Below are 27,489 nucleotides of genomic sequence, written 5' to 3' on the forward strand. Positions count from 1 at the left end.
ATGCCTGGGTTGTGGGCTCCATCCCCAGTGTGGGACATGCAGCAGGCAGCTGATCAATGATTCTCCCTCATGACTGTGTTGTGGGGTCGAACCCTGCGTTCAAAATAAGACCACTGAGGCTGATGATTGATTAAAAAAAAAAAAAGCAGGCAAGGATTTATTGAAAAACTGGCCAGGAATACCATGAGAGCACCACACACAGGTGGCCACACTCACGACCACACCGTTCCAGGTGTAGGCAGTCTTTAAAGGCCCAAACCACAAGAATTTTCCTTTGTTCTAAATTCTAAATTCTAAAGGCTGGGAACAGCCCGCACGGTCACTCCCAGTCACATCCTGCTAGACACTGGAATGTGGCCCTATCTTGAGATAGCCGATAATACAGAAGCAGAGCTCAGCGATTAATCTCTAAAGGTTATCTACAGTTCCTACCCCTGAAGCTACTGAGTCAGTGGGAATCTATCTCCTACGGTTCTGGTCCCAGGCAAGGGAAAATAGCCTCCAGGTCTCCACCTGGAAGCTGAGATAACTACCCTGAGTTTAAGCAAATAAGCGGATGCCGAAGCCGGAATGGCAGGGTTCAAATTCAAACAGCAGTTTTTACCCAAGTATGGTTGCTACCATATTTCAATGGATGTTTCTCTCCCTCTCCCTTCCTCTCTGAAACCCATAAAAATATTTTGAAAGTAAATAAATAAATAAAGTCTGGCCCTAGAGCGCATATCTACCCACTGAAAGGTTCGATTCTGGTAGTTGGATATTTTTCTCTGTCTCTCCCCCTCCCTTCCGCTGTCTCTAAAAATCAATGGGAAGTGGAAACCGGTTTGGTTCAGTGGATAGAGCGTAGGGTTGGGGACTGAAAGGTCCCGGGTTAGATTCCCGTCAAGGGCATGTACCTTGGTTGCGGGCACATCCCCGGTAGGGGGTGTACAAGAGGCAGCCGATTGATGACTCTCTCATCGATGTTTCTAATTCTCTATTTCTCTCCCTTCCTCTCTGTACAAAGTCAATAAAATATATTTTTTTTAAATCAATGGGAGCCGGGACCGGTTTGGCTCAATGGATAGAGCGTCGGCTTGGGGACTGAAGGGTCCCGGGTTCGATTCCGGTCAAGGGCATGTACCTTGGTTGCGGGCATATCCCCAGTGGGGGGTGTGCAAGAGGCAGCTGATCGATGACTCTCTCTCATCGATGTTTCTAACTATCTCTCTCCCTTTCTCTCTGTATAAAAATCAATAAAATATATTTAAAAAAATAAAATAAAATAAAAATCAATGGGAAAATATCCTCAGGTGAGGATTAACATACATACTTACACACAAAACGCCTCAATTAAAATAGAGGAAATGAACGAACCTTGTAAGGACTGGATTAAACGGTCTGCAAGGACATTTCCAGCTCCGAATCGCCTCCAGTGTGGCCTCGGGTCCCCGTGGCTAACCCCAGGCTGAGGTTTGAGCGTCGCGCTCCGCACCGACCCGGCTCCGGCCGCGCCAGCCACTGCGCAGGCGCCCCAGCCGCAGGCACAGCCCCGCCCACGCTCTCTGCCCAGGCCACGCCCCCGCGCGCCGCCGCCTCTCGGATTGGGCGGCTCGGAGGAGGGGAATCTGATTGGCAGGACGTGGCCGAAGGTGCGCGTCGGCCATGGCGGAGCGCGGGAGGAAGCGGCCCTGCGGCCCGGTAGGTGGCGGGAGGTAGGGCTCCGGGCCGGACTGGGGCTGGGGCGTGAGGAGGAGCCGCGTGGGGCCGCGTGGCGGGGCCGGGCCGTGCCTCCCGCTCCCTCCTGGTTGCCGATCCGAGGCCGGAAGCCCCGAGGTGTGTCATGCTGGTGGCCGAGCGCGTGCGGGAGGTGGGAGCCGGGGTCTGAGCCGCAGCCTGGACAGCGTCAGGTCATCCATTGCTGAGGCCACGCTGGCCGGGCCGGATTCGGGAGGCGGCACCCTGCGCGCCATCCCGACCCCTTTTTGGCCTATCTCTTCTGACTCCCAGGACCTGTTCCCCTGAACCTGTTTCCTCTTCTCTCCAGCGGGAACTTATTCAACAGTTTTTTTAAAAAATGTTATTGATGGATTTGAGAGAGAAAGAGGTGGATGCACGCATTGGCTGACGCTTGTATGTATACCCTGATCAAACCTGCAACTTTGGTGTATCCCGACAAGGCTCTCACCAATTGAGCTCCTCGGTCCTCGTTCAGCAGTTTATTAAGAGCTTACTCTGTGCCCTGCAGGCCTGGTCCCAGGCTCTGGGGTACAACAAGTGGGACCCCTCCCAAAGGGGCCAGTTAGCCTCACTCCTATACTTCTTCCCATTCTGCCAGGGTGAACATGGCCAGCGGGTTGAGTGGCGAAAATGGAAGCAGCAGAGTAAGTAAGGGCTGGGGGTGAGGGTGTCTGTGCTGACCCTTCCGCAGGCCCTTCCAGTAGTGCACATCCAGACTGGGAAAAGCCACCAGGTTTTCCCCTGTGGGTCCCACAGCGCCCAAGATGGGAGGAAAGGGTCAGAAGACTCGGGAGGCCCCTCTGGCTGCTCACCCAGCTCACTGGAGCACCTCGTCTGGCATGACCTGAGAACTCCGACAGCACTGAACGGTCATCGTCTCCTCCCTCCAAAATCCCTCTTCTCTCCACCTATTGGGATGTCTTCTTATCCAGAGAAAGAGGAGAAGAAGAAGTGGAAGGATCTCAAGCTGATGAAAAAACTGGAGCGGCAACGGGTGCAAGAGGAACAGACAAAGCGCCAGCAGGAGGAAGAGGCAGCTGCGCAGAGGGAGGACCAGGGTGAGCAGAGGGAGGACCAGGGTGAGCGGACTGTGTCCTGGGCGGGGCAGAGAATGCCATGTCTGGAAGGGACCTTAGACTGACCGTGAACACGCCTCCCTTGCCCACAGGGAGGCCCTACACCCTGAGCGTGGCCTTGCCCGGTTCCATTCTTGACAATGCCCAGTCTCCCGAGCTTCGCACCTACCTGGCTGGCCAGATTGCCAGAGCCTGTGCCATCTTCTGTGTGGATGAGATTGTGGTGTTCGATGAAGAGGGCCAAGAAGCCAAGTGAGGGGCCATTCTGCAGGGCACCAAGCTCAGGGAGCAGGGAGGGGCTGCAAGAATTGGCTTGGGCTTGCCTGAGGGGAGAACCAGGCCTGAAATGCCTCCGTTGTAAGCCTGGTGGGCAGAGCTGCAAAGCAGGGAGCTGCAGAGGTCAGCTGGGCGGACGAGGTGTTGAAGGGAGCACAGAGCCCTGTCTTTTTCTCTCCAGGACTGTGGAAGGGGAATTCAAGGGTGTCGGCAAGAAGGGGCAGGCATGTGTGCAGCTGGCCCGGATCCTGCAGTACCTGGAGTGCCCACAGTAAGGGGGTGAAGGGCAGGCTTCCTGAGCAGGGGGGAGGGAGGGCCCAGGTATACATCGGGCAGAGGTGGCCTCCCTGGGGACTTCCTGAGATCTGTGTTCTTCACTAGGTACCTAAGAAAGGCATTCTTTCCCAAGCACCAGGATCTACAGTTTGCAGGTAAGGCTTGGGGGAGGGGGGGAGGAGGGAGAGTCTGACCCCCATTTCCCATGGATCATTCCCAGATCCTTAGAAATTGCTAGAACAGCTGGGAAAACAGGCCCAGGCAGAGCAGGCCTATGTCTGGTGGCAAGAGGCAATCTGTGACAGAGCTGGACCTTGAACTAGGGTTCCCTGCCATACCCCCGTGTGCTTTTACCCCCCCCTCCCACCCCCCCACCCTTCCACACCCACAGGGCTCCTGAACCCCCTGGACAGCCCTCACCACATGCGTCAGGATGAGGAATCGGAGTTCCGAGAGGGCGTGGTGGTGGACCGGCCCACCCGAGCAGGCCAGGGCTCCTTTGTGAACTGCGGCATGAAGAAGGTGGGAATCGGAGTGGATGAGCCCACACTTCCCAGATAAACCCTGGCGATGAGGGCAGGGCAGCGGGGGGTGTGGGTGGGGAGCCCCGGACCCAGGCATCTCTGCCCGCTAGTTCCCCACTGATGCTTGTTTGGACCAGAGACGTGCTTAAATTGGGTAAATTTACCAATAGGTAAAGCCAGGAGTGAATTTATTGTGTTGCTGGGTTGTTGTTTTTTTTAAATATATTTTATTGATTTTGTACAGAGAGGAAGGAAGAGAGATATAGAGCTAGAAACATCGATGAGAGAGAGAGTCATCAATCAGCTGCCTCTTGCACACCCCCTACCGGGGATATGCCTGCAACCAAGGTACATGCCCTTGACCGGAATCGAACCCAGGACCCTTCAGTCCCCAAGCCGACGCTCTATCCATTGAGCCAAACCGGTTTCGGCGATCCTCCTGCTTTTAAAAACAAAACAAAACCCTACAAAACCAAGTTCAAAGTCCCCCTGGGGCTGCTCCAGGCCACGATGGGGAAGGGAATGATTCCTTTGTCACCTATTGACTCTCAAGACTCCTAGGGTCAGAGGCAGAGACATGTCAATATGCCGGGTGCCCTCCCCTTGAGCAGACCAGCTGGACGGGGTCAGTGGAGGGGAAAAGACATATGTAATACTTTCAACAATAAAGATTTATTTTTCAAAAAGAACAGAAATAACTGGTTGCATGAATGGAGAAAAGCATAAAAACCCTCAAAAGAGAAAGCAAGCACCCTTTCCAGAATCAGAATTGGCACAAATAGTGCCCTTGTGAGTGGTTACTTCATGCCAGGCCCCGTGCAGCGTAACAGTAGCTGTTGTTTGTGGAAGGCCTTCTGTTTGGTGGGTGAGGAAACAGGCTCAGGGGTTAAGTGACGGCTAGTGAGTGGCTGTGCCACCAAAATGAGAAAGCTGAGATTTCATCTGTTTTCGAAATATTTACTTCCTGCTCTGCTGGCCCAGAGCATTCATTTGAAAAAAAAAAAAATGCTTTTGTTGATTTTTTTAGGCAGAGAGGAAGGGAGAAGGAAGAGAGAAATAGAAACATTAATAAGAGAAACATCAATTGGCTGCATCCTGCATGCACCCCTCTGGGTATCACACCCGCAACCCGGCATATGCCCTGACCAGGAATCAGATTGGTGATCTCTGGGTCATAGGTCCGCTGAGCCATACCAGCCGGGCCCAGAGCATTCCTTTTTGACCAGGGTCCTGTGATAGCCATTTTGCAGGAATGGTATCTTATAAGCAGGTCTGGCTCAGGTGAGAGGACTAAGGTTGACCCGGACGCTTGAGGTCGCTTGCCAGTCAGATTCTCCCACATCTGGGCGAGTGGTGACCCCTACTGGTCTTGTGGGAAACCACACCCGTGTCTGGCTTCTCCCTAGGAGGTGAAGATTGACAAGAACTTGGAACCTGGGCTTCGTGTGACTGTGCGCCTGAGCCAGCAGCAGCTCGCAGGTATCTGCCTGGCCCGCCCAAGGCTCAGACCCTCCCTCTGTCCTCCTCGTCTCTCACCTTGTCTTCACAGCCTCTCCGCTTCCTCCCCAGAAAGCAAGACCTACCGTGGAAAAGTCGTGTCGTCTCAGGACCCTCGCACCAAAGCTGGTCTCTACTGGGGCTACACGGTCCGGCTGGCCTCCTGCCTGAGTAAGGACGGAGCTCCGTTTATGAATCTCCTTCCTCTGGGGCAGGCCACAGCCTTGCTTGACCCAAAAGTCAGACAGAGTCCTTGTCCTGCCAGCTTGCTCTGTGTCCTCGGGCAGCTGCCTTTCCTGCTCTGGGCCTTGGTCTCCCTGAGTGCTCGGCCTGGATGCTGTTAAAGGCTTCAGAGGGAAAGTATGGATGGATTAATGAGGTCTCCATGGGGTGGGAATGGGGCAAAAGGACCAGAGAAGTCAGGGGTGCGGTACGTGTTCTCCAAGTCCTTCCTAGCCGCACTCTGCTTTGCTTCTGCAGGCTGGCACAGGCGTGGCCTCTCCCTGACCGGTCCCTGACCTCCCAGGAACCGGGAGGGCCTGGATCACTCCCTTACCTGGTCCCCTTCTCCACACCCCACCCCGAGCACACACACAGCCAGGCAGCTGAGGCTTGTGGGAAGCAGAACACTTACTGAGCTGGCCTCACCCCCAGGTGCTGTGTTTGCCGAGGCCCCCTTCCAGGACGGCTACGACCTAACCATCGGGACGTCAGAGCGAGGCTCGGATGTGGCCTCAGCCCAGCTGCCCAGCTTCAGGTGGGTTCAGCTTGGGGCAGGGGCTGGAGAGGAGGAACGGAGCAGAGGACCAGTCTGGTGGGGGCAAACTATAGACTGGGCCCCTCCTGTGTACGGGGCTGAGAGCGGGGAGCTGCTTTCAGGGTGGCCTTGCGCAGTCAGTGATGGCCGCTCCTGTGGGTGCCAGGCACGCTCTGGTGGTGTTCGGGGGCCTCCAGGGCCTAGAAGCTGGCGTGAATGCGGACCCCAACCTGGAGGTGACCGAGCCCAGCGTCCTCTTCGACCTGTACGTGAACACCTGCCCCAGCCAGGGCAGCCGCACCATCCGCACAGAGGTGAGCCGCCTGCCTCCCTGCTTCCGGCCGGGCTGTCCTGCAGGTTCCGCCGCTGGCCAGGGCCTTGGGGTCTAAGGTGGTTGTAACTCACTATGCATACTCTGCCCAAGGCCGCCCCCAGCCGGCCTCCTCTGGACATGGCCTCCGCCCCCTTCAGCCTCTCACCGCTGCAGACTGGTAGCAGGGACTGGGTCTGAGTGAGCTGGGCGTTTAGACTCCTGGGTGCTGGTGCCCGTCCAGCTGCTCCCAAGCTGGGTGTCCCAGGAGACCCCACCCACCCCTGCTCCGGGCCTCCATTTCCTTCACTGTATGTGTGCTCAGTTTCCACGTCCTCGAGTGTGACCACAGTGGACAGGGGCCTCTCCTGAAAGCTTAGTCCTGGGCGTCCACAGAACCTGTGGCCCCACTTCTAAGCTCGGCACAGGATGCTGTACCTGCGGGCTCTGCTGGTGCTGCTCCAGGGGCAGACTGGCAGGATGACCCTGGGCCTGACCTCAACCGCAGGGCCCTGCTGGAAGCGGGAGACCCCAAGGCGCTGAAGACAAAATGGGAGCCAGGGCACCTGCCCGCCTCCCAGGCCCCAGCCCATTGCTGTGCTTCTCTTCCAGGAAGCCATCCTCATCTCGCTGGCCGCCCTGCAGCCGGGCCTCACCAAGGCGGGTGCACAGCGGAAGGTCTGTCCGGCACTGGACAGCGAAGCAGCAGCGGCGAAGCCAGAGGTTCTTGAGGTGCCACCTGAGACAAACACAGCCAAGACTTTCTCCAAAAATAACCATCTTTAATGCGACCCTCAGTCTGCTGCCCTCACTTGCTCCCTGCAGTGATGGCCTTGAGGTTGCCGGCCCTTGCCAGGATGTTTGGCACAAAGAGCAGCCCCGAGGCCCGCTCAATGCTCTCGATGGGCACCAGGAAGCGCTCCAGCGGGATTGCCTCATCCACGGGCGCGTTGGGCATCACATAGGAGCGGAGTTCGATTTGCCCGCCTGCTGCCTCCAGGATCAGCACCTTGAAGAAGTGGGTGGGCACTGCCACGTGGTTCTTGCCGATTACTTGGTACTTCACATAGGATTTCCCATCAGCCTCTGTCCTGCAAGCAAACCCAGGCACATATGGCCTTTTAGGCTCCCGGGGAGTCTGGTTAGACCCAAGCTGCTGCCTCCAGGAAGCATTCCTTGACTTGACCCCCAAGCTGTGTCAAGCTGTTGGAACAACCCCTCATGAGGCTTCTGTGCTCTCCTTGGCTTCCCTCACAGACTGGGAGCTTCCTGCAAAGCAGACTCACTCTGACCCTGTGGTCTGTCGGGCCAGGCAGAGGGGTGGCAATAAATGCTACTGAGAGAATCCAGCCTCCTGCACATCTGCACTCATCCACACAGACACTCAGTGGCTGCCTGCCTTCCTGTGCAGGGTGAACACCAAGTGGTCCAGCAGTGACAGCTGGATTCCCAGCACAGCACAGGGCAGGCGTACAGCACATGCCCAGAACACTGCCCTGTGGGGTGACTTCCACGCTAACCCTCAGATGAGTCTACTCCCCTAACTAACGCAGGCCTCAGGAGGCACTTGCTCATTGTTTATCAGTGTCCCGGCCAGCCCATGCCGAGCCCTATGGTGACATCCACCTGATAGGGCCTGGATCCCATCCCGACCCATGGCGTCACCCAATCACTGAGCATGCCCAGGGGATGCCCAGGTCCTTCTCCCTGGGAGGTAGGCCCGCAGAGGGACAAGAGGGAAATCTCAGGGAACAGAGGGTTGCTCCGAACAAAGGAGAGACCGGGCAGGAGCCTGGTACAAGAAGTTTTGGGCAGAGCACGAGATTGGGGGTTGGGGGTGGCAAGAGGTGTTATAAGAGGAACAAGGGCAGATGCAGGGCCTGGTGCCCATGGGCAGAGAAGACAAGGTCTCTGTAGAAGTGCATTCGGGAGCCTGGCAGGTAATGGAGAGGCTCACCAATAAGCCAGATGACCAGTGACCTGGCAGTGTTGGCCCAGAGCCTGGGATGTGCCTGGAAGGGGTGAGGGAGACCCTGGTACCCCCACCCCCACCCACCGGCCTTACTTGGGCAGGAAGAGCGGCCCGGTGCAGACATAGACGTTTTGGTAGGTGCGGGTCAGGCTCCGGCTGTACTTCTCCAGGTTGTTCCAGGCATTCTGGTTGAGGTGGGGCACCTGGCAGGAGAGAGGGGGCTCAGAGACTGGCTGGGACCTTTCCGCTGCCAGAGGCGCCACTCTGAACCCTGAGGAGTAGGCACTGCAGGGTGGAGACACGCTTGTAGAGAAAACTGGTTCAAGGAACGAGAGTCACTGCTTTAGGCCACTTGGCCATGAGGGTGGGGCCTGGGCAGAGCTCAGGAGGGTGCTCCCCAGGGGCTCATGGGAAGGCCAGCTCTCCCAATCTCCTTTCCCCACTTTGAACCACATGCGGAACCCAGCTGGGGCCGTCTCCGCCTGCTCCCAGGTCCATCCCTGAGCGCTCCAGGCCTCAGTATACTGTCTAGTCAGATGGGAAGGGGGCTGTGCCTCGGAGAGCAGAGGTTGGACCCCACATCAGTCTTCATCCAGTGGGTGCCAGGCCGCTGAGGGAGGGGGGCTTGCTGGGTACACAGTGCCTGCTGGCTACCGGGAGCTGACTGCCTGCAGGTATCTCCTTTTACTCCCGGGAGGCAGGCAGGCGGAGTGTGACAACGGCTGACAGCTCAGGGACCTACAGATTGCATGGGTTCCTTCCAAAGTGACAGTGGGCAGTCACTTGGCCTCTGAGCCTAATAGTTACTGAAAGCTTGCCGTAGGCCAGGAAGTGTGCACCAGGTCTGCAGTCTTCGTCCCCATCGCTACTGCAAAACGCAGGTACATGGCAGTAATATCCCGTTTTTACAGACGAGGAAACGAAGCCCGGGGCCTCGGGGTCGGATTGCAGAGCGGGTGCTGGGCGCCCAGGCTCGGTCTCTTCGGCAGGGTGAGCCCTGACCTCGCTCCGCACTCGGCTTCCCGGGCCGCACAGTAACCGCGGCTGCAGAGCCCCGGGCCGGTCGGGGCGCGGGCGCTACCTGGGGCGCGACGTTGCTCAGGTAGAAGGTGTCGTCCATGGCCTTCTGGCTCCAGCGGTGGTTGGCGGCGGCGGCCAGGTGGCCGCGGTCGAAGCCGCTGCCGCGGTAGTCGGCGTTGGTGGCGCGGTGGTACGCGTGCACCGACTCGTCCTCGCGGAAGTCGCAGGCGCGGCGGTCGCCGTCGCCGCGGAGCCGCTCGGGCCGCAGCTGCTCCACCACCCAGAGCGCGCAGCGCGTGCGCGGGTCGTAGCTCAGCACGTACGACTCGCGGCTCTTGAGCTGCGCCAGCCCGGGCAGCCCGTACTTGGCCAGCTCGCCGGGCCCGCTGCCCGCCAGGGCCCCGGGGCCGGCGGGCACGACGGGCAGCTCGGCCGCCGCCGCCGCCACGGGCAGCACCGGCAGCCGGCCCAGCAGCCCCGGCGCCGGCCGCGCATCCGCCCGCCGCCGCCGCCAGCCCTCGGCCGCCGCGCCCAGGCCGGCGCCCAGCGCCAGGGTCAGGGCGGCCCGCAGCGTCCGCATGGCCGGGAGCGCGTCCTCGGCGCGAATGGAGGGCGGCCCGGGGCGCCGGGAACGCCGCGACCTCGAGGCGTTCGGACCAGCGAGATTCTTAAAGGGGCCGCGCCGGCCTGTTGGGCCCACCGCGGGGATGGGGCCGGGTGGGGGCTTGAGTGGGCGCCGTGCCCTCCCCTTCCGCTCTCCAAAGCTCGGAAGGGCTTAGGACTCTAATGAAGGGAGAAAGACTAACGAAGGGAGACCACTCATGATTGGAAGCCACGGTTCCTTGTCCTTTAAGATGCGGACCTGGGGGGCGCGGCACCGGCGTCATGGTTTGTGATTGGCCACCGCTAGGGCCGGCTCCACGCCGCCCCGCCTCCTCACGGGTCTCCCGCGAGGACCCCTCCTCTGCGCCTGCGCAGAGCTCCCACTTCGTGAGTGCCTGGAGTGTCAGTTCAGTCCAAAGCGCTTCCATCACTGCATTTAGTCCTCAGAAGAGTCTAGAGAAGAGCTCCTCGTGGCAGAACAGGGACCAGACAGCGGGTTGCGTCCTAACAATTGCACCACAAACCAAAAGTTCTAAGGCCAAGATTTTTCTTAACACTCAGAGAACAAGGATGCAGGTGGCCCATCCTAACTGCTGTTTGGAGTAGAAACTGGTACAATTCCAGAAAGCAGCTTGGCAGTATGTATGAAAAGCCTTAAAAAGGTGTTTACCTTTAAACCCAGGTAGAGGACTGAGCTGGGAAAATGAATCGGAACGCAAGGATTTCAACGAAACTTCCTCGCAGTTATAATATTCAGAAATAGAGACTGGACTTCCAACATTGTTGGTATATTAGAAAGAATAGTATATAGCCTATAAAAAAATTAAGTCATCCAGCAACTTGCTCAACACTACCATGTGGGAGCTGGCGATACACAAAACTATATATCAAGACAGTTATGCATTTCAGGGGATTCTGGGCATAAAATGAAATCCTTGCAAGGGCCCTTGAGGGGCAAGAGAAGAAAAGCAAGGATTTTATGCATTGGACCCTAAAATGGACAGGGACTAGGTATCTTCCAGGTTCACAAATTGTCCAGCTCTAAGTTCACTTGAATAGCAGACCTGACAAGCATTTGAGGTCAAGACCCTACCACGCATTTAAAAATTTACCATGTTAATAAAAGTATTCATTTGCTTGGAAAAAGACAGTTATGTAATAAAAATTACATCTGCAAAGAAAAGACTAACGTATTGTCAGGGATTTCCTCCAGATTGTGGGATATGAATGACTTGTTTTATTTGTGTATGAGTTTTCAAAGTTTTCCAATCTAAAAAAAAAACTTGCCCTGAAACCATGATGTAATTACCTTTTCCCCAGTCCACGCCCCCTCCTTCTCCCAGCTGCAAACTGCATGCCTGAATGAGGGGCTAAACAGCCTACCAACAAGGCCCTCCTGGCCTTTTCCTCAGACACCTCCAAGAGCCTCCTGACTCCACCCCTGCCCAAACTTTTCTTCCTTCTTCTGAGGTCTCCAAGGTTCCAGCCCATTACAGCACCAACGCCCTTTGCAAAGAACACATGATTTATTAGACAACTTGTCATCAACAGCATTGATTCAAGAAACAAAACTGATTTCCTTTAAAAAACAACAACACAAAAAACAAAAGCAGACTAACTGACCCTCCGGGGTGAGTGAGCCCTGCTGAGTTCATACAGCCCAGTCTGTAATGCCCAAACTCCCGGGACAGCTTCACAGGCAGAGCCGGGCACGTGGCTGTCTGGGAACCTCCCTTGAGAGTTTAGAAAGAGAATCACCGAGGGTAGGTTCTTTCCTCAGCCAAACCTGGACATGGTCCCTGTGCTCCTGACCTTCATCCCAAAGTCAAGGAGAGGGCACTGGCCTCAGGCCTGCCACTGAGGCAAATTAGATGCAGTGATTCAAGTAGTGTGGCCCCAGAAGGGAAGGCAAGGGGACAGGCGAGAGGGAACACATCAGGTGCCCTGGGCAGTGTCTGCTGGGTCCCAGGCGGTGCCCATATCTCAGGCTACGAAGGAGTCAAAGCTGGAACTGAACAAGCCAACAAGTTCTGGGAAGGTGGGCCAGGATGGTGGGAAGCAGTGTCTGTCTGGTGCAGGGACTTGGAGTCCTCCTTACCCTCAGTTCCAGTACAGAGCTCAGAGCACTCCCAGCAGGACGTGCTGGGGAAGCAGGAAGGTTCCAGAAGAAGGGGGAGAGGATGCCGAGTCTGACCTCAGAAAGCCCAAAGAACATGCTTCTAACTCCTTTTCTGCCTTCCCGGGTCCCCCCATCCCCCAAACCAAGCATTTGCCAATCTGCAATAAATATCCAGTTTGAATAAATAGTAAAAATCTCCCAAAAACTGTGTTATGAGAGGAGGTGGCAAACAGGCAGGTGCAAAAAGTCCCAGCAGCATCCAAAGCAGGAGGAGCTGCCTGGGGGCAGCTGGGCCTGACCCACAACCTGCCTGCTTTGAGGGCACCAGGGTACCTGCCCCCCAGTCTGAGGAGGATAAAGACCCTGTCCCATTACCCAGCTGTCCAGACCCAAACCACCTGCCTCCTTACAAAAGGAGGGAGAGACTTGATCAGAATAAGCCCTTTCTTCCCACTGCCAGCAGTGGGAGTAGCCAACAGCTCCTGCTCTAAGTGCACCTGCCCCAAATCCTGGGACCAGCCCAAGGAGGTGACAGCACCCCTTCTGCTGCTCGGCTCCCCTGGCGCTGACAGGATCCAGGGCCTCTGAGCTCAGCGCTGCCGGCCCGGGGGGGGGGGCTCCCTTTGGTCCCGCAGGCCAATCATGGGACTCACCTCCCTGGATGGGCCCCGAGAGCCGCGGAAATGACTGCTCTTCTGAAGCACTTGGACCCAAACCCTGGCCCCGCACTGCCTTACTGTCCTTTGCCTTTGGGGAAATCTCTGAAGACTCAGCTCTCCCTTCTCCACCCCTGGGCAGAAAGGAGGGTAAGAGGCTCAAAGCCTCATGGGCCATCATTTCTCAGCAGCTTATGGTTTCCAAGATTTGGGGGAGGGAGGCAGGTTCAGGGCCCTCTAGTGAGGCACTGCGGACTCCCTCCCAGTCTGAGGACCTGGGAGCCTAGGGCTGGGGGTGGGAACAGGGTGCAAAAACCAAGGGTGGCTTCCAGGGGCTTTGCTAAGCCAGACTCCTCATTCTTTCTCTGGATTTCACAGGCGTGGAGGGGAAGAGTGAGGGGAAGAGGCTGGGGATAAGGCACCCCAAGAGAGGAGGGCAGAGGGGGAGCCATGTTGAGGAGCAAAGCCTCTGTGAGAGAGGTGGAGGGAGGAGACAGCAGAGACACAGAAGGAGAAGCAGAGACCTAGAGGGACTCAAAGACCCTCCCCCCTCACACTCACACTGACAGACACAGAGGAGACTGACCGACAGACACACACACACTCGGTGAGAGAGGGGCAGAGGGTGTGGCCTGGGCCTGGCAGCTTCTAGCGCCCTCACAGTGTCACTGTGCCCACAGAGAAGCCTAAGCACCAACCCGAGGTGGTTTCTGGCTCATCTGCCAGGCACCTCCCCCACCGGAGCAGGAGGGAACAGCAGGGCAGCGGCAGGCGGGACCTGTGCCAGCCCAGCGCCCTCATCTGCGCAGGACACAACTTCCGGAGCTCCAGCCTTGCCTAGCGCCTGGGGGAGGGTCCCAGGGTGCAAGGCAGAGGGAGAGCCAGGGCTTGGTGGTCAGGAAGGAGCGTGGCACAGTGTGCCCCCAGTGGGAGTGGCCTAGGGGACGGAGCTTCCCCTCGGCTGTGATCCCACAGGCTTCTGTGTTCCAGAAGCCAGGACTCCGGAACCAGTGGTGGCCTCTCTCCATGGGCCTCCGCTGCCAGGCTACTTGGAGTCTTGGAGTTCCTTGGCTTTCTGTAGGATCTGGCAGACATCTGTGATGGGGTAATCCTGGACACAGGAAAAGCCAACAAGAGGCCTCTGAAGTCAGCTCCACCTCCGCCCACCCGTGCCCTTCCCACCGAGGCCTGTCACCATGCTGCATCCGGGGCCCTAGGCAGGGGCCACAGGTTATCACCCTACATGCAGCTACCATGGCACCCACCTGGCACTACGTAACCAAGCCAACCAGCTCCACCCACCGGTCCGGCTGCCCTTCCCTAGACCAGGGCCATTCTGCTCCTCCCTCCCCACCTGGCACTGGGCTTGACTGCCCATACATCCGCTCACAGGGGCACCTCAAAAGCCCAATCATGGGGTGCTTATGCCTGTTTACTGATCTACTCAGTAAAGTTATTGCAAACGAACCCCAGGGCAGGTGTTGGTGAAGAAACTGAGGCCTAGAGAGCTTATTACTGCCTTAGGTCACATGGCTAGCAGAGCAGAACCTAACACTGTCTGACGGCTGAGCCGATGTCCTTAACCACTGAGCCCCACACTTTCCTGCTTCTGAGCACCTCCACACACTGGGCACCGCGGTGTCCCAGGTACAACGAACAGGTAGAGCGCTTCGTTCAGGGAGGTCAAGTCATTCCATCAAGGCCACACTACACTCCAGAGGTCAGTGCCAAAGCCGGGACTCACACCCAGCCAAACCCAGATCTGCATCAGGGGTCCAGACTCCTAAGCCTTGCTACACTCTACTGTTCTGAACCCCCCTGTCCCAGCAGCTGGCATGGAGTGGGCCCTTGGTAAGCGTCTGCCTCTGAACACCATTACCTGAAGGAGCCGCATATTTACAGTGAAATCCCCTTCCAGCAACTGCTCCCGGATCAATCTAAGGAAGGAAAACAAGCAGCAAAGTGCTGGGACCCTGGGCTGCTCCGAGTGCAGGCCCCATCCGGCCCCATCTGGCTCCCTCCGGCCCATCCAGCCCGTCCGGCCCCATCCGGCCCCATCCGGCCCCTTCCGGCTCCTTCCGGCTCCTTCTGGCTCACCACCCCCGGCAAGTTTGGTGTGACACTGGCCCAAGGTTCCCAGCGGCCCCCTCCAGCCCAGGGAGAGCAGCCCCGCCCGCCCTCTGCTCCAGGCCACACTCACATGAGCATGGCACAGCAGACCAGGAGGAGGAAGTCAAAGCGGCTGTCGTCAGCGAAGAGGGAGTCCCAGATGCGGATGACGTCAGGCAGCAAGAACTCCTGGGACAGCAGCAGCGTCAGCCAGCGGAAGGCGAAGAACTGGGGCTTGATGTTCTGCTCTTGCTGGGGAGAGAGGCGCCAGTAGGTGCAAGGATCCGTGTTGGCTGGTCGCCATGTGACATCATGCGGTCTTTACATGTACATTCAGATACACAGCAGGGCCCGGGACCTAGCCGAGGAGGCAGCAGGCCAGGGGTGAGGGCCGGGCACTCTCGGGGCTGGCGCTGGGCCGCCTCCATAGCCTTGCTCGGTTAAAGGGGTAGCTGCTGCTGCTGACAACCCACGCTGTCACATCTTCTGATATTTTTAAAGAGAAGCCATAAACCCAAACTTACATAAGCTCTCTAGATTTTAAATGACAGCTCAGATTATTTTTAAAACACTGTACATCCCATGCACCAACAGATTGCTGGTTCAATTCCTGGTCAGGGCACATGCCCAGGAGGCGGGCTGGATCCCCAGTAGGGGGCGTGTGCAGGAGGCAGCCCATTGATGTTCTGCTCTCACATCAATGTTTCTCTTTCTCTCTTGCTCTTCCTTCCTCTCTCTCTAAAAATCAATAAAAATATTAAAGAAATAAAACACTGTACAGATTACGGAGAGAGAGAGACCATTAGCCGGGCACTTACTGTAACTCAGTTGAGTGCTTAGCATGTTAAATATGTTACCTCACTTGTTTACTCCATAGGACACATGTGTCAAACACACGGCCCGCGGGCCAAATCCGTCCCGCCAGGCCTTGCAATGTGGCCCGCACCGCGCTGTCATCACTGCACTCCACTGCGTTTCCATCACAATGACAGTTTATGACTGTTCAGTAAACCATTCGGCCCGCAATTTAGGCTGGATTTTAGATTTTGGCCCCTTCTCTGATTGAGTTCGACACCCCTACCATAGGACAAGCCTACAAGCAAATTATTCCCAGCGGAGATGCGCACTCTGGTCAGCCACAGTGAGCATCATTAACTGAAAACCTGCAGTCCCGATACGCCAAGGTTCAATCTCTAGTCAGGCCACACACAACAATCAACCAATGAATGCATATGTAGATAGCACAAATCGATGTTTCTCCTTCTCCCTCTTCCTCTCTCAAATCAAAATTAAAAAATAAACAGCAAAAAAAAAATAATTCTATATTTGTTTAAAAATATTTTAAATATATTTTATTGCCAAAACCAGTTTGGCTCAGTGGACAGAGCATTGGCCTGCGGACTGAAAGGTCCCAGGTTCAGTTCCAGTCAAGGGCATGTACATTGGTTGCAGGCACATCCCCAGTAGGGGGTGTGCAGGAGGCAGCTAGTCTATGTTTCTCTCTCATTGATGTGTCTAGCTTTCTATCCCTCTCCCTTCCTCTCTGTGGAAAATCAATAAAATATATTTTAAATAAATATATTTTATTGATTTTTTTAGAGAGGAAGGGAAAGGGATAAAGAGTTAGAAACTTCGATCAGCTGCCTCCTGGGGATGTGCCTGCAACCAAGGTTCATATCCTTGACCAGAATCAAACCTGGGACCCTGCGTCCGCTCCATGGGCTCTCAGGGCCTCACACAGGCCGACACTCTATCAGCCGAGCCAAACCGGATCGGGCCATATAAATTTTTTTATTCCCCAAACTGTTTATATAAAACTTCCTTACTGAAATGTGTTCTGAAATAAACATAAAATACACCAGATTTTAAAAATTTTTCTGAACTTTTAAAAATGAAATTCACCCTTCTTTTCTGAGATGACAAAAAGGCTGAACGAATTAAGTGCCTGGTAAATGTCTCCCATTGTGCCCGGCACACAACAGGCACCCTATCAACTCCCCTTCCCTGCCAGCCTGGGCTCTCGGCAGGGGGTCACCGTTCCCTAGCAATGGCAGCCACTTTCAATCCCCAGAACTCGCCCTGGACCTGGGATGCTCAGCAAGCCTGTCCCTTCCCACCTGGCCTTTCCGGGTGGACCTGGGTCCTCACCAGTTTCAGGTAGAGTTCCACATCCTTCTCCTTCAAGGTGGAGTACACCTTCTCCATCCTGTAGGTGATGCCGCACTGGGAGTCGTCCAGGCTCTTGATGAAGTTGTCCCGTATCTCGGCCATGAGGTTGGTGAAGCAAAAGAAGGTGTCTGCCTCGGCGTGCTCTGGGCGAGATGGGCAGGGTGAAGGCAGCCCAAAAGGAGCTGGTGCCCTCCTGAATCCCACCCCTAATCTCACCTCTGACACCCTCCCTTTACCCCCACGGGCAGGCTCTGACCACTCTCCATCCCAATACCGAGGACATCCCCTCTTTCCTCTCATCTTCTGGTAACACTGTACACCCGCTTAGCAACTGATTACATCTCTTCTGATGACATTTTTCAAATCACTATTTATTTAAGTCCTATCATTCCATTTCCTGTATAACATCTCCTATCCACTATCAGACATTCAGTTACAAATATCAAGAGCTTGGTCCCCGCCGAAACCGGTTTGGCTCAGTGGTAGAGCGTCGGTCTGCGGACTGAAAGGCCCCAAGTTCAATTCCGGTCAAGGGCATGTACATTGGTTGCGGGCACATCCCCGGTAGGGGGTGTGCAAGAGGCAGCTGGTAGATGTTTCTCTCTCATCGACGTTTCTAACTCTCTCTCTCTCTCCCTTCCTCTCTGTAAAAAATCAATAAAATATATTAAAAAAAAAAAAAAAAAAAAAAGAGCTCGGTCCTCTTCCAACATTCTAGCAGGTCTGAGGTGGGATGGCTCTGAGAGGTCCAGGCCAACCCCGTACCCAACAAGGGGAGAGGGAGGCCCAGAGAGAGGCTGCGGGCTGCACAGTCTGGTAAAGCCACTGGCCTGGCTTCCTTTGGTCCGTTTTTTAAGGAGCCGGCAACAAGGGATGGGGGCAGCCAAGAGCCCTTTTACCTTTCCACTCGTTGTTGGGGTCGGTGGCGAAGGTGTAGTAGAGGGGCCCCACGATCTCGTTCATGCCCTGCACGTAAGCGATGCCAGGATTGAGCTTGGCATAGATGAACAGGATCCGCTCCACCACCTCCCAGTGGGCCTCGCAGCCGTTGGGCAGCACCTCGTACTCATTCAGGGATGACGGCGTTGAGTGCTTGTGTGGGGAGCTCATCTGGGGGAGAAGAGAAGCCCAGTAAGACGATGGGTGGCATTATGGACAGCATGTTCTCATCAACAATGTCTACCATTAAGTTTAAACTTAACCACCAGCTGATGGGGAATACAGGGCTTACAGGAACATATCCAAGAGGAAAAGAAGACAAAGCCAGAAGGTGGAATATTCGACAAGACAGCTGGACCAAAATTTAATCTACAGTGATAAGCCCTGGACAGCTTTGCTCAGTGGTTAGAACATTGGCCCAAGGACCAAAGGGTCTCAAGTTCAATTCCCAGGCAAGGAGACAAGCCTCAGCTGCAGGTTTGATCCCCAGCCCGTTGGGGTGAGTATGGGAGGCAACCAGTTGATGTGTCTCCCTCACATCAATGTTTCTCTCTCTCCTCCTTTCCACTCTCTCTGAAGACCAATGGAAAAAATATCCTCGGGTGAGAATTAAAAAAACAAATTACAGTGATGGAAGCCTAACTACTGCTTCCCTTTGGGAGAGGGGTACTGACTGGGAAGGGGCATATTCTGCAAAATAGAAACATTCTGTGATTTGTTCTGGTTGGCAGTCACACAGATACATACAGAAGGAAAAATTCATCCAGTGTATACCTAAGATTTGTGCATTTTACTGCATGTTAAGTTATACTTCAATTTAGAAAACAAAACTTCAAATATGCCAAAAATAGAGAACAGGCTGCCAAAACCGGTTTGGCTCAGTGGATAGAGCGTCGGCCTGCGGACTGAAAGGTCACGAATTCGATTCCGGTCAAGGGCAAGTACCTTGGTTGCGAGCACATCCCCAGTGGGGGGTGTGCAAGAGGCAGCTTGTCAATGTATCTCTCTCATCGACGTTTCTAACTCTATCCCTCTCAATTCCTCTTGGTGTAAAATCAATAAAACATATTAAAAAAGTTTTTTAAAAATAGAGAACAAGCTAAGAATCTCTGAAAAGTGAAATGATGTGGGGGCTGGGGGAAGGGAAGGCTGCTCCAGATCAAGAGACTAAAGAACCAGCTCCCAAGGTGGCCCACAGACCTGGACTGGGGCCTGGTTGGGAGTAAAAACACAAAAATACTCTGAGCGCAACTGAGGACACACGGCATGGACGGGTCATTAGGAGTTATTAATCATGTTTTCTCCTCCTAGAGTGTCAGTGCTGAGGAGGAGGGCCTTATTCCCAGGAGGGGCCTGCTGAGGTGCTTGGGGGAGTCGAGGACACAAAAACCAATATGGCCAGATGTTAACCGTTGATAACATTAGCTGTGAAGAACATATAAGTATGCATTGTACTCTCTTTTTCAATATTTCTGAATGTTTTGAGATTTTCATAAGAAGAAACTGGAGAGGATAATCCCTACTTAAAACTTAGGAAATGGAGCAGAGGTCGCCAACACCGGCTGCCCATCAGGTCCTCGGGAGCTTGGCACAGACTCAGGGCCACCTGTGTGAGCCACAGGCAAGCCAGGCAGGGACAGTGCAGGAAACTGTCCTGCAAGTGCAGGGCCCTGGGGCGTTTCAACTCCCTTTCCCATTGTACGTACATGTGCATGCGTATACATACATGTACATGTGCAGACACACATACATGCCTACGTTTCCCGAGAGCTCTCTCTGTGCAAGTCAGTGCTCCACAACATGCCTCAATGTCATGCTCTGAACAACCTAGAATATTCTCCCAACATTCACTTTCAAGACTAGGAAACACAGGCTCAGAAAAGACAGGTCACTCATCATGTCTCGCATTAAATGGTGGCATTAGGATTCGATCCCAGGCTTGCTGACTCCAGAACCTGAGGTTCAGGCCTCAAAGCATGCCCAGTGGTTTCCAGCTTTCCAGGAATCTGCATGGCCATGACCTCGTTTCATCTTGGCAATTCAAAAGCCAGGCAGGGCAGAAAGGATTATGCCCAGTCCACAGAAGAAGAGATGGAAGCCGAGAAGGGAAGCCCAGGTGACTCGCCCAGGGTTAAGCAGATGGTCAGCTCTGACTCAAGTTGCCTCGCCACGGGTCCAGAGTCTAGGAATGAAGCTTCTGGTCAGCTGCTCTGCCCCCAGGACAAGGTCCAAACCTAAAATGGGTAAGAGCTCAGCTCCCAGCCCTCAGTGACTAGTGAAAGGAATGACAGAGCCAGCTGCTGCCGCCAGGACACACAGCCAGCCCCTCTCACTCAGCCAGCATTCTGCACCTCCACACACCCAGCTGTCGCAGGCACGCGGCCGCTGGGACCAGCTGTAACTGCCCATCGGCCCTGCAGCGGGAAGTGGTTGCTCTCCTACAGACACAGCCTTGACCAGCCGTTCCACTTGGAGGGAAAAGCTCCGTAGTGTCATGTCCCTAGCTTCTGGAAGGTTACAGGGAAGTTTTTCCTGTGTAGGAGGCAGTGAAAAGTCAGAGCTCCAGGTACCGAACCGGTAGGCAGGCGTTAGGAAGTAAGCTCCCACACTCAGTTGGCGGTAGTTACAGAGCCTGTAGAAGACGGGGTTCAAGCACTCAGCATGGCCTGGCAGCACAAGTCCATCAATCCAACCTCCCAAGCCCCTCAGATCTGTCTTTGCCCCAACTGCCACCCCCTCCTGCCTGAGCAAAGCAGCCACCTCCCAGACCCCCTCCACCCCTCCACCGCCGGTCCTGCCCCTTCAGGCCAACACCCCACAGCGCCAACAGCGGTCTTTTACAAGAACAGACCTGGATCACATCACTGTCCTCTCAGAATGCCACCAGCGCTCCCCAGCCCTCAGGACAAAAGCCCCATGGCCTCACCACACCGACCTCTCAAGTGTCCTCCAGCCACCTTCTCTCCCTTGCCCTCCGCTCCTAGCCACACTGCACACCTCCATTCCCTAAACACACCACACTACCTCGTGCCCAAAGACTGACACACATGCCCTCCTACCTTCCGGAATGTTCTTTCCTCCTAGCTTGAACATAAGACTTCCTCTGGGAAGTATTCCCTGATAGCCAGGCCAGGTCAGCTCCCCACCCAGCAATGCTCCCATCACACCTGGAGTTACTTCTGAAAGAGCCATCTCCACTCCAAGAGCAGCCTGGCTCCCTCACCACACAGCAGGGGCCTCCCCCAGCAGCCATTACATCAGCCTTGATCTTGATCCCTGACTTTCCAGAAAGAGCCCCAGCAGGACTGAACTTGTCTTGAGTGACTGTCAGGACAGATGGTCGTGGGGCCAGTGGCCAAAGGGAAGCAGGAAGGAGAAGGCTGTCACGGGGAGTCCCTGGGGCCCGCAGGCGGCCTCTCACATTTGTGACCCCGCTCCGGTTCCGGGCCACCGTCTGGGACTTCAGCGTCGTCTGCTCCACCCGCTTACGGAGGGTCTCAAAGTCGTTCTGGGGGTCCAGGATAAGGAGGCACGGGTACTCGGTGGCCCTCTGGAAGAAGGATATGTCCGGGCACAACCTCCTGCAAGAGGGAACAGGAGAGAGTACTGTTACTCAGGACCGAGGCGTCAGACATTCCAGCTCCCAAAAGACATTTAAAAAAACTAATAACATTATATATTTTTTAATTTAGTTTTTAAGAGGCAATATAATCATTATAACATATAACCATATTCTTATGTGTATTTGCAGATACACCCCCACACACACACACACACACATATATATAATATTTACTTTTTAAAGTCTTCTTATTCAACTTATGATCCAACTCGTCCCTTAAATCACAAACATCTTTCCATGTCAAAAACAGCTAATATGTACAAGAGTGCTAACTGTAGTGTGGTTTAGGATGGTTACACTGCACATTGTACAGAATATTCTACAGCTGCCATGGGAAATAAATGTCCAAGACAAAGTGAGCAGAAAAGCAAGTCCAAGGTCCAGCCGTCTCCCTCCCTTGGCTCCATGGGCTCTCAGGGCCTCGCACAGGCAGATCCCACCCCCCACAGCCTTTCCCTCCCTCTCCCCAGGCCCGACTCCCCGGAGCTCAGCCTGAACGCTGCTCCCTCAGCGAGGCACCTGAACACCTGAAACACCTGAACTCTCCCTTCAGAGCATTTACCATCAACGCTAATTACACGAATTTGTTGAACACCCGTCTTCCCATCGCCCCGCCCCCAAGGCTCTAGGCTCCTTTGGGAGAGGGACACCTGTCTCGGCATTAGGATCGCCATAGAGCAGGGGGTCAATATCCATCTGGTGAAGGAATGATCAGGTGAACCCATTAACGCCCAGGAAAACTGAGACCAAGGCAGGGAGGAGAGAGCTGGGCGCCGGCAAGCACAGTGACCCCACACACACTCAATGCACCCACCAGCCCATTCTCAGGCCCTGCATCACTGGCTGCCCAGACACCACCCACAGCTCCTCACGCCCCACTGCACCCTGCTGGCCGGACTGGGAAGGAAAAGGACAGAACTGGGACCGCCCAGGAGTCCCAGGGACCCCTCCCAGCCCAGCGCCCGCTCACCGGACATCTTTGTCGATCTGCAGCAGCACCTCGTTGTCCTTGAAGTAGGTGTTCCACCGGCTGTCGGGGTTTGGGTTGAGAGGCTGTGGGGAGGACACAAGCTGCTCTCCCAGGCCCAGCGGGAGCTCCAGAGGCATTGCCTTCAGAGGCCTAGCAGTGGCCTCACACCATCAATCCCATCACAGACCCCGTTCAGCTCCACAGCCAACAGCCAAGCCCAGCTGCCTGCTCTGAGCACACCCTTGCCCGGAGGACCCCATTCCTTCTGCCTCCTGCTCTGGCTCTAGAATGCTGCCCAGGACAGGTTCTCACTAAATACTTGTCGACTGAATGAATGGATGAATGAATGCCGTATCTTGAGGTCTAAATGATGCTGAGTCACTGACTGCAACCCCTGGAGGCTGGGCTTGCATGGGCCCCACCGCCACGTCTCACACCTCGAGGCGCGCAGGCGGAGCTCATACTGGAGAAGGAAGGGGCTTCCTCCAGGCCAGAAAGGCAGTCCGCCTCACTCCCACCTGCCCTGGCTCCCTTCAGCTAGCAACTCACAGAGCCTGCGTCAAGGAACAGGGTGAGGCGGGAAGGAGACAATGCAGGCAGAGGCCGGGCTCAGTGCTGCTCACAGCACTCCGAGCTGCCACTTAGATTCCCGCCTGGGCCCGGGGCACCAGGGAGACCACCTTCAGGGGCAGAGCAGCCAAATGAAGAACGGAGGTACTGGAAGGGCCAACTGCCCACTCAAAGCCCACACCCCTCTCCACCCTGTAGCCCCCGTCCCCGCTGCTGACCCCTACTCACATGGTCCTCAAAGGTCACATCCTCTCTGGACACACCCATGTTGGCCTTGGCAATGCCGGGCTGGATAATCATTTCCCTCAGGAACTGGGAATACAGCTCCCTGCAGGAGAGAAGAGCGGGGAGGGTAACTCCCAAAGGCCTTGCCCAGGAGCCCGGAACAAGAGGCAGGTCAGACTCAGCACCACCTGCTCTGTCTGATACAAAGACCCTCCCGTCATCCTCTTCTCCCAGGTCTCACCTACCTCTGCTTGGCCAGGATGGCGGTCCATGAGGCGCGCTCCAGCGGGAGGTAGTTTAAGAGAATCTGCACAGAGCGAGAGGAGCACAGCACTGGTGACTCCCAGCCCAACCCTGAGGCTGACAGGCCTCAAGCGAAACCTCTGATAACGACCAGCGAGGACGTGACGGGCTGAAGCCCAGGAGTGTAGGCATGGCTGGGGGCCTCCCTCCTCCTTTACCCCAACCCAGGCCTTTCCTCCTCTCCTCCTCACAGACCCTTCCAGATGATCATAAGACCCTGTGCTCAAAGGGGCTGGAAACCAGGAGACTGGGCTCCCACAGCCACAGCACTTAATCGTTTGGGACAAAGCACAGCCTTTTTCGTCCCAATATGCATCACTGCCCCTGCTCTGTCTGAGCCAGGACCCACAGGGCTTCGCTGGCATGACAAAGCCTTCCATCCCCAAAGGGATCCTGCAGGGGACACCGAGAGGAACCGAAAGCCCAGGACTTCCCAGAAAAGCTCCCCCAGACAACGCAAGGAAAGGCACAGAGCAGAAAGGGGGGGCCGGGGATGGGAGGGGAAGGGGGGGCATGGCAGCCCGTACAGGAACCAGGGACTCTCAGCAGAGCAGAAGCCCCCCCCCCCCCCCCCCGCAGGCACACCCACCTTCCAGCAGAGGCACCGGAGTCCGCCCTCACAGGGGATGCCTGTGGACACAGCGGGCAAAGGTCATACCTAGGCCAGAGCCCCACCCCCCCCACCCCCCCCCCCCCCCCCCCCCCCGGCCCTCCACCTCGGAGCCAGAGGGCAGGGAGTGGAGTGAGCAGGAAGTACTTCTTCAAGAATCATTTACTGCCACAAAAGTTACTAGACTAGGTGCTCATCCTGTGTGTGCTTTGTCTCCGTGACCCCTGACCCCTGTCCCCAGCCCAGAGCTCCTCTGTCTGGACTATTCCTTGGAGGATTAACCTCCTCATCCTGGATATTTCTTCCTCGGAGCAACCTGTACCCACCACCATCTCTTCCCAATCAGGCCAGTCGCCCCCTATGCAGAACAGCTCCGTGACGTCACAGCATCCCCCACAGCCCGGATGGCAGAGCGTAACTTGTGTACATGGCTAACATTTTAGTGCTCACTAAGGGAAGCCCCAGGACAAGAACCTCCTCTGACTAACATTCCCGGCGCCTGGCACAGGGCACGGCACACAGGAGACCGTAAACTAAGCTACAAATGCTAAATCTCTGTGCTTTCCGGACCTGACTGCACTTCACCCTCATTATAACCCTTGTAAGGAGGGAAGATCAGCTTCACTGTCCTCATCTTACAGATAAGGAATGTCATCAGGGACTCAAGACACAGGTCAGTCTGTCTCCCGGGGTCAAACTTTCACCTCTGCCGCAGACCGCGCCCTCGGAGGCCTGGCAGATTCCTCAGCCCCGCGGTTCCCAGCACCTCAAGAGCCCAGTTACCACTCCCGACAGAAAGGCAACTTCTGCACCGCTGTCAGAAACCTCGAGTGCAGCTGCTGTCCAAGGTCCCTGCCTACCTGGACCGGGAGCTCATGCCCCCATCTCAGAACCTGCGAGGGGAAGCAGATCCCTAAGAATGGCTTGCTGACAGAAGTACAAAGGCTGAGCAGCGACGAGAAGCTCCACAGAACAGCCTGGGGTTTTTAAAAGATGAAGGCTGACCGAGCCAGCAAGGGCAAAGTCAAACACTGCCAAGGAACAGCTCCATCAGCCAGTTGTCTCAGGCTGGAAACTTTCTCACCGCTAACCAAAGTTCACTATCGCCTCAGTAGGCGTTGGTCCCCAGCCAGGGAGAGAACCAGGAACTACTCTGCAGCTACCAAATTCTGCAACACAGGAAGCGCGGGGAATGAGGGAGGACGGGCCTCAGCTCAAGAAGTCTCCTCCCCACGCTCTTCCTGCCATCTTCTGTCCTCCCAGTTATTCCAAGGAGGTGACAAAGCGTCCTTCAGACACCAATGAAGCCCCCTAAGACCCCCGGCAAGCTAACTGTGGCCTCTCACTGTGGCTCAGGGAGTCCCTGGTTGGTCGGCTCCACGGGATCTGGAGAAGCCCCAAGAGGCAGGCTGGCCCCCAGAACCCGGCATGGCCCTGGCACCCTCCCCTCCATCCTCGCCACAATGCTGCCGCTCTGGGAAAACTCTGAAAACGGGGCGCTGCCTCTTACCACTAAAACTGAGTTCCCGGAGCTTCTCCAAGGCGATGGTGGGCTCCTTCAGGACCTCCTGGAAGTCCGCAATCCTGGAAGGCGGGAGGGGGAGGCAGATGAGATGCACCCAAACCAAAGATGACAGACAGGCTTAGTGAGCACTCCGAAGCCCACGGCTCCCTCAGACCACTCATCTCCAACCTGCTGCTCCCTCCCCTTCAGATGGCAAAACTCACGAAGGTCCGAAGCAAAGTCAGCGTGGGGAGCTACAGAGCTTCCGGTCAAAGCTTCCTCTAAGCTCAAAGACGTGGAGATATTCCTGTCCAGAGGTCCTCAATCACACAAGCATCATGAAGCCAGACACATCCTCACATGTAGTGAGCTGGCATTTATTGGGCGATGCCTGCCAGCCAGGTCCAGCCCACAGCTCCACTCTCTGAACTCAATGAACCCCGGGAACCAGGAGTAATTTGATCCACAGACAGCGGACCTGTGTAACCTGCAGGCAGCTCTCCAGGCTCAAAAATATAACCATGAGAAGGCCTCCGGGCCTGCCTGCAGACCAGGGCAAAAGGTCTAAAACAACAAATCCTGCAGGAAAACTGAAGATGGAGAAAAAAATTAGCCAATGCTGCAGGATTTGGCCTGGGAGAGGGGGCAGATGGGAAAATTCAGGTTTCCTAGCATTTCTAGTAAGAAATGAGCACGGGGTATGGCAAGTATTTGGAGGAGGGTACTAAAGGTTAACAAGGAAAAGGGTGGGAGGCCTGAGGAACTGGGCACTGAGGCCCTGAATGAGGAAGGCACCAGGGGAAGAGGGAACCCAGGGCGAGAGGGCGAGAGAGAGAGAGAGAGAGAGAGAGAGAGAGAGAGAGAGAGACAGACAGACAGACAGACACAGAGACAGAGACAGACAAGCGGTGACCCCGGGGTCCAAAAGTGCCTCCTCCCCGTGCCCATTCAGGCCCACCGGCGATGAGGCTGGGAAGTGGGCGCCCGAGCCCCTCCGCCCGAGACTGCGGGCGCCTGGCCGCATCCGCGCGCGCTCCGCGAAGCCGGGGTGGCGGCCCGGCCGGGTGGGCCCCGCGGCTCCTTACCGGCTCTTGTGCAGACTCGACATGGTGTTGACTTCCGGATCCCCCCTGCCGCCTCCGCCGCCCCCGGGACGCGGGGCGCTCCGCACAGGCCTCCGACCGGAAACGCGCCGCCCGCGTGCGTGTTCCGTGCCGCTCCGCCCCCCACTCACGTGCCGCCCCCTTCCCCTAGACCACGCCCCTTCCCTAGACCCGGTCCTTCTCCAGGCCCCGCCCCTTTCTGTAGGCCCCGCCCCCTCCCTGTCCAGCCCACGGATCCCGCGGCCAAGTGTGGGGGCGCTGAGCGGGTGCCCTAAGGTTCTTCCTGGAGCTTCCCTGGGCCTCCGGTTCCATCTACGAAATATCCCCGTCACCGCCTCCTTGTCACCCGCAATTAGCTCTCGTGTCCTTGTTTCAGGAATGCACTCCCTCTGCCACGCTACACAGGAATCTTCCCTGCCAGATCTTCACCCCGAGAGCAGATATTGGACGGAAAACAGGACTACAAGCCAGTGTTTCGGTGACTTTTGGATTCCGTGAAGGCAAAATGTGCTATAAAAGAACAATAGAGCCCTAGCTGGTGTTGCTCAGTGGATAGACAC

The 27,489-nt window shown here is 55.9% G+C and overlaps 3 protein-coding genes across 6 annotated transcripts; 1 reads left to right on the top strand and 2 right to left on the bottom strand.

The window, feature by feature from the left end:
• Positions 1-1,568: 1,568 nt before the first annotated feature.
• Positions 1,569-7,784, top strand: SPOUT1 (SPOUT domain containing methyltransferase 1). 3 transcript variants are annotated; one of them, XM_036416248.2, is made up of 12 exons: positions 1,569-1,680; positions 2,318-2,363; positions 2,652-2,777; positions 2,888-3,047; positions 3,253-3,342; positions 3,453-3,502; positions 3,739-3,869; positions 5,278-5,350; positions 5,441-5,539; positions 6,023-6,125; positions 6,292-6,439; positions 7,048-7,784. In XM_036416248.2, exons 1-12 carry the CDS (start codon positions 1,645-1,647, stop codon positions 7,219-7,221), a joined length of 1,236 nt encoding a protein of 411 aa, XP_036272141.1. In that variant the 5' UTR covers positions 1,569-1,644; the 3' UTR covers positions 7,222-7,784. The 3 variants fall into 3 exon arrangements, with proteins under 3 accessions (XP_036272141.1, XP_045429579.1, XP_036272142.1); XM_045573623.1 differs by having other exon boundaries at positions 5,278-5,344; positions 5,435-5,539; XM_036416249.1 differs by lacking the exon at positions 3,253-3,342.
• Positions 7,201-10,007, bottom strand: ENDOG (endonuclease G). Its single transcript, XM_036416254.2, has 3 exons — positions 9,489-10,007; positions 8,501-8,610; positions 7,201-7,526 (listed from the first exon to the last, which is right to left on the bottom strand). The coding sequence occupies exons 1-3, from the start codon at positions 10,005-10,007 to the stop codon at positions 7,244-7,246; spliced, it is 912 nt and encodes a 303-aa protein (XP_036272147.1). The 3' UTR covers positions 7,201-7,243.
• Positions 10,008-11,537: 1,530 nt separating this feature from the next.
• On the bottom strand, positions 11,538-27,067 carry TBC1D13 (TBC1 domain family member 13). 2 transcript variants are annotated; one of them, XM_036416262.2, is made up of 12 exons: positions 26,912-27,067; positions 25,833-25,906; positions 24,302-24,342; positions 23,655-23,716; positions 23,413-23,512; positions 22,615-22,697; positions 21,444-21,603; positions 17,983-18,193; positions 17,063-17,226; positions 15,006-15,166; positions 14,685-14,742; positions 11,538-13,916 (listed from the first exon to the last, which is right to left on the bottom strand). In XM_036416262.2, exons 1-12 carry the CDS (start codon positions 26,932-26,934, stop codon positions 13,851-13,853), a joined length of 1,203 nt encoding a protein of 400 aa, XP_036272155.1. In that variant the 5' UTR covers positions 26,935-27,067; the 3' UTR covers positions 11,538-13,850. The 2 variants fall into 2 exon arrangements, with proteins under 2 accessions (XP_036272155.1, XP_045429584.1); XM_045573628.1 differs by lacking the exon at positions 24,302-24,342 and having other exon boundaries at positions 26,912-26,986.
• Positions 27,068-27,489: the final 422 nt, after the last annotated feature.

Source organism: Pipistrellus kuhlii, unplaced genomic scaffold, assembly GCF_014108245.1.
Source record: "Pipistrellus kuhlii isolate mPipKuh1 unplaced genomic scaffold, mPipKuh1.p scaffold_m20_p_53, whole genome shotgun sequence".
Lineage (NCBI taxonomy): Eukaryota > Metazoa > Chordata > Mammalia > Chiroptera > Vespertilionidae > Pipistrellus > Pipistrellus kuhlii.